The sequence below is a fragment of the Schistocerca cancellata genome, chromosome 10 (assembly GCF_023864275.1).
Source record: "Schistocerca cancellata isolate TAMUIC-IGC-003103 chromosome 10, iqSchCanc2.1, whole genome shotgun sequence".
In the NCBI taxonomy this organism is placed as follows: Eukaryota; Metazoa; Arthropoda; class Insecta; order Orthoptera; family Acrididae; genus Schistocerca; species Schistocerca cancellata.
This window is the reverse complement of record NC_064635.1, coordinates 104177843-104190355: the sequence shown is the minus strand read 5'-3', so window position 1 is coordinate 104190355 and position 12513 is coordinate 104177843. Positions and strand designations below refer to the sequence as shown.

At 41.5% G+C, this 12513-nt stretch overlaps 1 protein-coding gene across 4 annotated transcripts in view; it reads right to left on the bottom strand.

The window, feature by feature from the left end:
- LOC126106847 (pyruvate carboxylase, mitochondrial) overlaps positions 1 to 12513 on the bottom strand; it is a 183017-nt gene that overhangs the window by 87187 nt on the left and 83317 nt on the right. For all 4 annotated transcript variants that reach the window (XM_049913241.1, XM_049913243.1, XM_049913242.1 and 1 more), the window contains exons 2-3: positions 3234 to 3376; positions 1310 to 1494 (exon numbers count right to left, since the gene is read on the bottom strand). In XM_049913241.1, coding sequence (XP_049769198.1) covers positions 1310 to 1494; positions 3234 to 3372 — 324 coding nt within the window. In that variant the 5' untranslated portion in view covers positions 3373 to 3376. The remainder of the gene's footprint in view (positions 1 to 1309; positions 1495 to 3233; positions 3377 to 12513) is intronic.

The window sequence follows — 12513 nt, the reverse complement described above, 5'->3', positions numbered from 1 at the left end:
CCCACATGTTGTGCAGCTCACCTGAGCAATTTACTGGGGCTGGTTTCAAACAACACGTTTTCTCAATGTTTTCAGACATTTTTAATCTTTTTGGACAACTGACATTGCCAAGATTGTCATCACAAACACTACCCATTCTCTCCAACTTGCAAATCAAATTCTTGATTGTTAACACACTTGTACCGGTTGTCTTTAATTTGAACTTGGTCACTAACTTCCTTTGAGACGCAGTTCGGCTGTTTTTGATTGCATAGTAGGCCTTCAGAAGCGCTATACGCTCAGGCATGCTGTACCATGACATTTTCACATGCAAATAGCTGACAACAAGACATGTGCGCATGTGCATACTAATGTCCATCATGCCTCACAGCCAACTGCGCAGTTTGAATGTCCTAACGCAAACTATTCAGAAGGTATGACGATTTTATTTCACGCGTTGACTGCTGCTAGCACATCAGCTCGACATGTACATTACGTGATTGATGCAGTAAATTTTATCACACCACTATGCTTCAATGAAGAAGATACTGATACCTGCTCAACTAAGTTTCTGTAATATACTACTACTAATTCTTTACATAAGTATACAGCCAAGGTCTAAAGATTTATAATACCCCTAATTTTAATTTTGTAGGCTTCTGAAGATGACTAATTAATTAGTTAAAACTGATAAAACAAAATAAAAATACATTTGCAACTGACTGGAAATTCTGCAATATATACTAAGTTGCTGAAAATTACAGCCATGATTAAATCATAAAATTACTTTCATTTCTGTGGAACATTCACAATCCAGTATAATGTACTGGGTTAAATTAGTTAAAACATTCCCCTGAGATAGTCACATATTTATGAAGAAACTCTATATGATCATATTTTGGTTTGCACTCAATGGCCAGGTATAGAGTCAAAGGTCTTTTGGGTATCTATGAAGATAGAATTTACATGTTCACTTCCATGTAACATCTGCAAGATGACGTGTAAGAGAAAATCTTAAGCATTGGACCCACACAACTTGCAGAGTTATGGAAAGTAGGACAGAGGAACTTTGGGAATTACAGCATTCTCATGGGTAAGAGCATACAGCATGGTCTACAAGATGTGAAAGACAATGTTTAAATTCATGCCACGCATGCGATTCCTGTCTCTCACATATATTTATGTCCAAGTAAATGTCAATAGCAGATGTGTTCGATTCTCCAGCTTGTCTTTGCTTCTGTGTTAAAAGTTGCAGACATAACAGAAGTTGCTTATGCCACAGAAAGATGGAAAAAGTTTTCCTTTCCCTACAGCATCGAACTCGGCTTACCTTAGCGATACGGATGATCTCTGGGATGTTGAGGTAGGCCTGGACAGGTGGCAAGCCCTTGCCCACCATGTACGATTCGTCCGCCTTCTGCCGGTGCATGTGCATCTTGTCCTGCTCTGAGTATATGGCCACAGATCGAATGCCAAGTTCAGTACATGCCCGGAAAACTCTTATTGCTATTTCACCTGGAATTACAAAATAAGTTAATACGAGTAAGCTGTAGATACAGGCAAACTGTTTTTCTATTGGGGTGGCATGTTGTTACAATAAAGAAACAAAAATTACTTTCTGAAGTTTATTGTGCACTGGAGCCCTAATCAGCAAGGTTCTGTAACTACACATTACTCAAACTAGCAGACATCATTCCAGAAGTGGAAGAACGTAATGCAACACCACAGCGGCTCAGTGTGGAGGGGTGGGCGGGGAGAGGGGGTACGATAGGGGGGAGAGGGGGGACGATAGGGGGGAGAGGGGGTACGATAGGGGGGAGAGGGGGTACGATAGGGGGGAGAGGGGGTACGATAGGGGGGAGAGGGGGGACGATAGGGGGGAGAGGGGGGGACGATAGGGGGGAGAGGGGGGACGATAGGGGGGAGAGGGGGGACGATAGGGGGGAGAGGGGGGACGATAGGGGGGAGAGGGGGGACGATAGGGGGGAGAGGGGGGACGATAGGGGGGGAGAGGGGGGACGATAGGGGGGAGAGGGGGGACGATAGGGGGGGAGAGGGGGGACGTTAGGGGCGGAGAGGGGGGACGTTAGGGGCGGAGAGGGGGACGTTAGGGGCGGAGAGGGGGGGACGTTAGGGGCGGAGAGGGGGGACGTTAGGGGCGGAGAGGGGGGACGTTAGGGGCGGAGAGGGGGGACGTTAGGGGCGGAGAGGGGGGACGTTAGGGGGGGAGAGGGGGGGAGAGGGGGGACGATAGGGGGGAGAGGGGGGACGATAGGGGGGAGAGGGGGGGACGATAGGGGGGAGAGGGGGGACGATAGGGGGGAGAGGGGGGACGATAGGGGGGAGAGGGGGGACGATAGGGGGGAGAGGGGGGACGATAGGGGGGGAGAGGGGGGACGATAGGGGGGGAGAGGGGGGACGATAGGGGGGAGAGGGGGGACGATAGGGGGAGAGGGGGGACGATAGGGGTAGAGGGGGGACGATAGGGGGTAGAGGGGGGACGATAGGGGGAGAGGGGGGACGATAGGGGGAGAGGGGGGACGATAGGGGGAGAGGGGGGACGATAGGGGGAGAGGGGGGACGATAGGGGGAGAGGGGGGACGATAGGGGGAGAGGGGGACGATAGGGGGAGAGGGGGGACGATAGGGGGAGAGGGGGGACGATAGGGGGGAGAGGGGGGACGATAGGGGGAGAGGGGGGACGATAGGGGGAGAGGGGGGACGATAGGGGGAGAGGGGGGGACGATAGGGGGAGAGGGGGGACGATAGGGGGAGAGGGGGGACGATAGGGGGAGAGGGGGGACGATAGGGGGAGAGGGGGGACGATAGGGGGAGAGGGGGGACGATAGGGGGAGAGGGGGGACGATAGGGGGAGAGGGGGGACGATAGGGGGAGAGGGGGGACGATAGGGGGAGAGGGGGGACGATAGGGGGAGAGGGGGGACGATAGGGGGAGAGGGGGGACGATAGGGGGAGAGGGGGGACGATAGGGGGGAGAGGGGTGATGGTGAGGGTCCGAGAGGGAGGGAGAGAGGGGTGGTGGGCCGAGAGGGAGGGAGAGGGGTGGTGGGCCGAGAGGGAGGGAGAGGGGTGGTTGTGAAAGGCCGAAAGGTGGTGGTGGTGATGAGGGGTGTAGGAGGGGGGGAGGGGGGGTAGAGAGAGAGAGAGAGAGAGAGAGAGAGAGAGAGAGAGAGAGAGAGTGTGTTTGAAATGAACTGTGTAATCGTGGAAACTAAGTTGTATGTAGATATAGTACCTCTGTTTGCACACATGACGCTCCGAATAGGCCTGTACTCCACGTGTGAGGAGTAGAGGCGTGTGGCAATGTTCCAGTGTGCACATTGCCGCTGCTGTGGGTGAAACAGGATCTTCCGTGCCAGGCAGACTCCCAACATTGTGCTGCAACAACACAACATCTACACTTTACTTCACATACAAGGATGGTTTAAGATGTGTGTGGGGCCTCATTCAGCAACACATACTTGTAAGCTTTTTACATTACTATTTTTTTATCTGGGTACATATGTAGTTAACACCTTACAAAATTTGATTTCAATATTTTAAGGGTGGACTGGAAGACGACGTTTGGAGAACTGACTTAAACTGAGGTAGACTGGAGATATATATATAAAAGGCTAGTTCTCAATGTGTTAAAAAATTTGCGTACAGAAATAGATATCAGTGGCATTAAATAATACTTTAGAATAAAAAGTTGTCTCTCCATATTTATTTAAACTGTTTATACAAAATGCAATACAAACAATAAAACATGGCACAAAAGGGATGGAAATCAACTGTAATCGGACGCACTATATTCAATTCGATGGCAATTTAATAATCATAACGGGTTCTGGAAAGGACATTATGTATAATTATATTAAAAATTTTGCCACAAACTAAAAATAAACACAAACAAGACCAAAATAATGATCGTAGACAAAAAAAAGCAGACAAATAAGGGCAAACATTAAGGAAATACAATTCTGATGGAAGTAGATTTTGCTCCTTAAGAAGCAGGCCCTACAGTAACAGGTGATAAATACACTGGATATTAAAAGAACTTTCAAAATTAGGAGTAGGCCTAATTTATTAACAAACTGACACCTTACAACTGAAACAACAAAACACATTAATTAGGACATTTACTTGGAGCATTTTGAGTCAACTGAGAAGTGGCATACAACTTGTCGACTTTGACCAATTACATCATATTTTAGTTATAGACATTTTTGAGCCACAGATAAATGATTTATCTTCTGTGGCAAAGCATCATAATCTTAAGTAAAAATGAATGAATGAATGAATGTGTTATTAAGAGAGAGATATTGCGTATGCTTTTTGTTGCTTGTGGTAATTTTAAATCATACGAGTACAGATTTTGAATTATACTTTTGTCTGATACTAAGTCATTCCAATTGTTGTTTCCTCTACGGTTGATCCACGTCCTATGCTATGTAGATCAACTGAAGAATAGGATACTATTACTAACGAAAGCGAAAAAGTGACATACATAACAATGGCATCTTTTACCACAGTTCAACTACAAAGGTTGTATCCTATTCTTCAGTCTACCTATATAGGTCAACTGAAATAGGGGATACAAATTTTACGTCTGTCACTTTTTCTCCTTCCTATTTTTCAGTTCATACTTGTACTTGCGAAGGTGAAAAAACCAACATACGTAAAACTAGTATCCTGTACTTCAGTTGGTAGTAGGTCTGCTGGGTACATGTTAACTGAGGTGCTTCAGGCCCATGTTACGTATGTCTTTTCTGCTAGCTCTAGTATTGTATCTTTCAGGTGACCTATATAGACAACTGAAGAGTAGGATACTAGGGCTTTCTACTGTAAAAAAAAGGCAATACATATAAAATTACGTTCGAAATATGGAAATATGTGGTGTATGTCTAGGATCTGTTTTGTCTGTGTTACATTTCTTTATTTCTCAACAGTCATCTACGTTTTTGCAATGCATTAACTGTGGTAACTTGTGACGTCATGTTTCAAAGCTGACGTGTTATATCCCTTTATTCAGTATTCCCAGCAGTTTAAGCTAGGCCTATAGCTGTCAAGAGTGGAATCAGAAAATATGAGCGTATAGAGAAAAGTCACACGAACATTTGGACTAAAAGAAAATCCAATGAATGACGACTACAAGAAATTATCAAGAAAATATTGGTTAAAATAATACAGAGAACAACATCTAAATTAATTGGACACATTCGCGATAACAGATCCGTAAATATATCTTGGAAGGAAAAATCGTGGGAGAAAAAAGAATCAAAAGGCAGGCTATCCATATTACAAGGTGTTACCAGTGGAATGAAATAGACCAGCAACAACAATCGCCATATGCTAAAGATTGTGTGTGGGGGGGGGGGGGCATAAAGGATGACTTTTAAAAATCAAAGTCTTGCCTTTAGTGTCTGATGATAAGTTTAAGCATTAACAGTCGCTATGCATGTCAATATTGAATTATCTGACCTTCACAGTGTAGACACAAACTACCAGTCACCATTGAAGTATACACCCATTCACACTGCACGGAAAAATGCATATTTCGGCAATCAAATAGTTCAAGGCCACCTTGTGTTCTGTGTCCTATCCCCAAACAGAAAATTGCTAATTTGATATTTTTTCTTCCGATCCGACATCGGGTGACCACCATATGACATCAGAATTAAAAACAAATTTAAGTGCTCATTATGGGTGAGCAAGTCCGATAAGACAACTGCCAATAACGCCCAAGTACGGCTGATGAACGAGACAAGTTTCTTTACAGTCCGATATCCCAATACGTAATAACACATTAACATTTCGTTATAAACAATACCCAATGGAAGTGTGAAAATATTTAAAAAAGTTAACCGTGTTCACTTACCGTATTATGATACTTCTTCCTTTGGACTGATGCATAGTCAGAAGTTAGAATGACCAGGTATATTGGTTCTTATGTCTTCAAAACTGTGGCAAGCGTTACTATAGTCAAACGGGGGTGTAGTCCCTGACTATTTGGGTAATTGGCAAATTTCAAGTAACTCCCTGCAGATCTGTCTTCATTAAATTGATGCAACCATACCTTTCTTCTAAGTATCTTATTAAGGAGAACGCTTTTCTCCAGCAGATGCCAATACAGAAAACCACCATCATAACCACTCATTGTACTCCATAGCACAACTGCTACTGTGAACATCGTTGTGGTTTGGTGAAAGAAGGATTTGTTACGTGCATCGACAGTGAGTTATTGCGTACCGACCTCTCTGCCCATTATATATATTCTTAGGGATTCGGCTATACTCCTTTCGAGAATAAACATCATCTAAACATTACTCCACGTATTCCTCAGCGTTTGCTGGAAGATCATTGGATTTATTTTCACGTGGAGCGGGTGTCAAACTGTGTCGAGTACAGTCAAGTACGATAATGAGGATACTTTTTATGCTGTGGTTACGCGTACATCGACTCAGCGATAATACGGTACAACAGCTTTACCGGGGCATTTAACATGGAAAGTACTGGCCAGCTACCTGGTTCAACTAACCTGAAGTGATGTGAACACTTGTAGTGAAGACCTGAAAAGAAACGAGCAGAGAACAATATAACCTTGAATGTTATTTAGTTTTTGAACAGAAGGAAATAATGGTAAAACTGAGGGCATACGCTTCTTAAGTGATCTGATGAAAAACGTAACATGCTCTCTATCTTAGCGTTGCTGCCTCTGGATCACGGGGTCCCGGGTTTGATTCCCGGCCGGGTTCGATTCATCATCATCATCATCATCATCATCATCATCATCATCATCAATCTTAGCTAACACAGCTTTGTTATTAAAAACAAGAGCTATGAAAATTCCTGCCTTTAACAAGGGTAATTTTCCTGCACCATGTAATTAAATATTGAAGTCACTTAAGTTATTACTATCAGTCGTCTGGTAATCTCTGAACTCCTTCCATATGAGACTCCGAGGAATACAGTACATTTCAGTACTGCTACGTTGATAACGAGGCGATCAGAAACAGAATCTCAAGCCACCATAAAGTCCACATTTCTTCCTCTTTCAATACTTTGTTCTGCATTTCGCCATCGTTCGGCAGTGACGTGTCACAACGTTTCGTGCATTAGTTCCAGTACGATTGGCAGCTTGAATGTTATTTCTCGTGACAAATGCCTTAACTTGGCTCCAGATCAAATCTATTGGATTCAGATTGCAGCGTTAAGATGACAACTGTAAAAATACCGCATCTGTTCGACCATTCGACGCCTCGAAAATTATTGTTTCCCATGTTTCTACGAAGCTTCTCACGCTGTCTCGTGTGAGACCACATCTGTCCTGCACAACAATGGGCATATTCAAATAAAGAGTATTTGATTTATCATTTTTGTCCAAAAAATGTAATTGTTTAATTTTTTCTTAACTTCAAAAATCTTTTACAAAATATTGATAATTAATTACGTGTACTTGCAATGAAAACCAGAAATTCGCGTGTGATATGTAATTAGAAACTAAAAGACGTGCATTTTTCTTGAAAAAGATCGAGTATGAGTTAATTATCATATATTTTATGAAGTTCATATTTAAATGATTTAGGTGTTGAAACCTAACAGAAGAAAAAGTCAACAGGTTTCGAATGGCTGCCCGCCAGCCTACTCAAATACTAATCGACGTCACTACCGATTACGCCGGGGACATTATCTACAAGCTATTATTAATTACATTAATAAGGTAGTGTTTCTCGAAAAACGCCAAAGCTGATTTTTCTCAGTAATGTTGTGAAAACATTGAGAATAACTTTTTTCTAGCCATCAATGGTGTTCCGCGCTGTGTCATCCATTTTCGCGGTACGCACGAACAGCTAGGCATTCAGAGCTCAAGTAGTGCTTACAGAGACAGTGACTGCACATGATTTTAGAAACAAAAATTAAGCTAAAGTATGATTAAGAAGAACGTTGATGGCTCTTAATACATCTGAACGTTTTAAAGTTTCATTTACAGTAAGACATTAATAAGATAGCTAATAGGTAAGTTGGACCTACTTCCAAGAGCGGAACAACAGCAGTGTACGAGAGCTACGGCTGCTGGCCAATCATCGTGTTTTTGCTTGTTTACGTCAGGTTTATTCTTATGATAAAGTATAGACACAGTCTAACATATACAATCGCGACACACTCGCTCATTTTTGTTATACACCGCGACAACAGCGCTCCAAGCGGTGGAGAAACTACGCTGCTGAATACGGTATTCAGTAAATGTAAACTGCATCGTTTATATTCATTTTTTACATGGTTTTTATGGAAGGCAGCGTATGTAGCGCAATCAACTGCAGTAAAAATAGGAAGAAGACACCACATTTGTCATTCTTCAGGTTTCCTAAGGACCCTGAGAGGTATGAAACATCACATTAGTCTAATTTGCTTGTGCACGTACAAAAACAAAAGCAATAATTGTGATATGTTGCGACGTGATGTAGAAAAAGTGACATTTATTTCACTTCTGACTGATGCATCTAACCACAACGATATTAAGGTCTTTCCTCTCCTCGTCAGATATTTTGATTGATTACAAAGCTTGTGTAAAAGTAAGATTATTACAATTAAAATCGTTGCCTGGGGAAACATGTACTATTGTGAGCGGCTATTTAACAGACTGCCTCAGAAAAAACAGCCTAGAAGAAAAAGTCGTTACACTGTGTGCTGATAACACTAATTGCAATTCTGGAGGTGCTGAAAGAAAAGGTCATAATAATGTTTTTACTAAACTACAAGTGGAAATCGGTCATAGACTGATAGGGGTTGGTTGTGGTGCTCATATACTGTTCGAGCACCTACTGATATTTTGCCTGTAGATATAGAAATGGTAGTTTACAAAATATTTCTGTATTTCAAATCATACACTGTGAGAGTTGAAACTCTGAAGGACTTGAGCAGCTTTGTTGAAACAGATTTTGCAATGATTTTGGGCTATGCTCAAACAAGATGTTTGGTATTGTTGCCTACTGTTGAGCGAGTCATCAAAATGTTTAAACCACTAAAATCATACTTCCAATCTGAAAAAAAGTGTCCATTGTTACTTCAAAACTTCTTTCAAAAACCTTTGTCTGAAGTATGGCTATACTTTGTTCACAGTCAGGCTTCATCATTTCATGAAGCAGTTAAAGTTGAAGGACAGACAGTCACTATATTTAAAGTGATTGATTGTATTAGTAAGTTGAAAACTACATTGCAGTCCAAAATTGAAGACGAGTTCCTACCCTCAAGAGTTAAAACATTCTTGAAACTCTTGAAACAGAGGTAGGTCTGCTTCCAGCAGAGGTAAAGAGTTTTTAAGGTGCTTTATTACTTTTCTATGAAACTGCTCTATCCTACTTAAAAAAAGTGGACTGAAAAAAGTTTCCAGAACTTTGACTGTTACAATTGCGTTACCTTGAATCAAATACCTGTATGAGATGACATTGAAAGAATTTCTTCTCTAGTTAGCGAAACTGTGCCATATGTTCAGTTTGCAGAAAATGTAATGTATGATGAGTATGTCAGCGTCAAACAGTTTGTAACCACCGAGAAAATCATTGAATGGACTGCTAACAACACTGTTCCAGCTCAAAGATGGGTTGAGATGATTTCTCATTTCAGCCACAATCATGTGCCATTCTCAAATGTACTCAAGCTAGTGGAGTTTATTTTCTGCCTTCCTGGCACTAATGCTGCTACTGAAAGGGTATTTTCCCACATGAACAATATATGGACAAGTAATGAAACACAGTTGGCTGTAGAAACCATGAAAGCAATGTTGGGAAGTAGAATAAATTATCATGAAACTAGTGTCGAGTTTTTTCGTATGTTGTTGAAAAATACAGACTTGATAAAGAAAATTCACAGCACTGATAAATACGGTTGCCCTGATCACACTCATTCATCTTAGAAGGTATTAATAAAATGTAAATGTGCTTTCCTTTGTAACAAATTTGATATTTTGTATTTATTACATTTAACTGAAACCTTCTTCTCGTATAATAAATAAATAAATAAATACAGCCCATTTTGCTATTGCACATGAAAGGGAAGCAGTGGTTCGGAAGGGAGTGAGACAGGGTTGTAGTCTCTCCCCGATGTTATTCAATCGGTATATTGGGCAACCAGTGAAGGAAACAAATGAAAAATTCGGAGTAGGTATTAAAATCCATGGAGAAGAAATAAAAACTTTGAGGTTTGCCGATGACATTGTAATTCTGTCAGAGACGGCAAAGGACTTGGAAGAGCAGTTGAACGGAATGGATTGTGTCTTGAAAGGAGGATATAACATGAACATCAACAAAAGCAAAACGTTTCTGCAGAAGAGAAATTTGTTAACATCGAGTATAGATTTAAGTGTCAGGAAGTCGTTTCTGAAAGTATTTGTATGGAGTGTAGCCTTGTATCGAAGTGAAACATGGACGATAAATAGTTTGGACAAGAAGAGAATAGAAGCTTTTGAAATGTGGTGCTACAGAAGAATGCTGAAGATTAGCTGGGTAGATCACATAACTAATGAAGTATTGAATAGGATTGGGGAGAAGTTTGTGGCACAACTTGACGAGAAGAAGGGATCGGTTGGTAGGACATGTTCTGGGGCATCAAGGGATCACCAATTTAGTATTGGAGGGCAGTGTGGAGGGTAAAAATTGTAGAGGGAGACCAAGAGATGAATACACTAAGCAGATTCAGAAGGATGTAGGTTGCGGTAGGTACTGGGAGATGAAGAAGCTTGCACAGGATAGAGTAGCATGGAGAGCTGCATCAAACCAGTCTCAGGACTGAAGACCACAACAACAGCCCATTTTGCAAAATTTTTAAAGTGTCCCAGATTTGGGCCTAGGAAATATGTTAATGTCCCGAATTTGAGTCTAGAAAATATGGTCACCTTACATTAGAGCGCTCTTTATTTACGATTTTTTTCTAAACTGTATTGAATTACTGAATGTTTTTCTTTTTTAGGAGCAAGAAATGGTTAATAAATAGTAGGAGACAGGACCTGCTGCAAAAATATGTCCTTTATTTGCACAATAACGTGAAGTTTTGTGCTTTACATTTCGAGTCAAACCAGTTCATGAGCGCGGAAAAGACGTGCCGAAATAAGCCACAACTAGTTACGATGAAGAGAAAATTGCCATACAAACGTGAAAGTGTTACTGCAAAAACAATAAAACTGTCTCCTGACACAGAAGAAACAGCTACCACAAGTGTTTCCGCAAGAGAGACATACATAAAATCACTAATAACGGAATCAGCAACACAGACATCTTTTGAAGATGAAAAGCTTAGATTACGTGAAATTATTCGCGTGTTGGAAAATCGTGTGAAATGTAAAAACGTGCAAATCATTAGACTTCGTACAAAATTACTACGTGACAAGGAAAGTGCCCATCGTAAGAATAAACTGTAACCACGTCACAGGACACAAGTACAAAAGGACAAGTTCATTTTAAAAGGTATTGGTTCCAAGTACTTGCAGAAAGATGCTCTCGATTTATTCATAAGCCAAATCAGTATACCATTGAATGGAAAACGTGGTGCGAGAAATGGTTCAAATGGCTCTGAGCACTATGGGACTCAACATCTTAGGTCATAAGTCCCCTAGAACTTAGAACTACTTAAACCTAACTAACCTAAGGACATCACACACACCCATGCCCGAGGCAGGATTCGAACCTGCGACCGTAGCAGTCCCGCGGTTCCGGAGTGCAGCGCCAGAACCGCACGGCCACTGCGGCCGGCCGTGGTGCGAGATGGGAAGATGAAACTAAATTATTTGCACTTAATGTGTTGTATTATAGTGCGCAGGCATACAGTTTTTTATCACACTGTTTTAGCCTTCCATCAGTACGTACCTTACAAAGGTATGTGGAAGATATACAATTAAATTGTGGGATAAATAATAACATATTTCATCTTTTAAATCAGAAAGTGCAGCAGTTACCAGAAACTGATATGATTATTAATTTTTCTATGGATGAGATGTCACTAATGGAAAATTTGATATGTGACAGCTCTAGGGATCGTGTTATTGGATTTGAAGACACGGGTTTCATACGTACATCTGTGGTTGCCAGTACTGCATTAGTTATAATGTTTAACGGCATCTTCTCAAATTTTAAACAGCCATTAGCATATTATTTCTCCAACGGACCAGTAGGAGCCACTCATCTGACATGCATATTTTTTGAAGTTGTCAAAAAACTCACAGAGATTGGTTTGGTTGTAAAAACATGTGTGACTGGCCAAGGCTCGAATTTTGTGGAGTGGAGGCACAGACTGGGTATCACACCAGTTAATCCATGCTTAGTACACGAAGGGAGTAAGATCTACTTTTTTATGACACCCCACACTTGATAAAAAGCATATGTAATAATTTATTCAGGTATAACATTATCCACACAACAGAAGAAGGATGGATTGGCACTGCTTCATGGAAGGACATTTGTCAGTTGTACCCAAGTGATTGTGAAAGGAAGTACAAGTTGGCCCCCAAGCTCACTAAAAGAGCTGTCCAACTGCCAGCATTT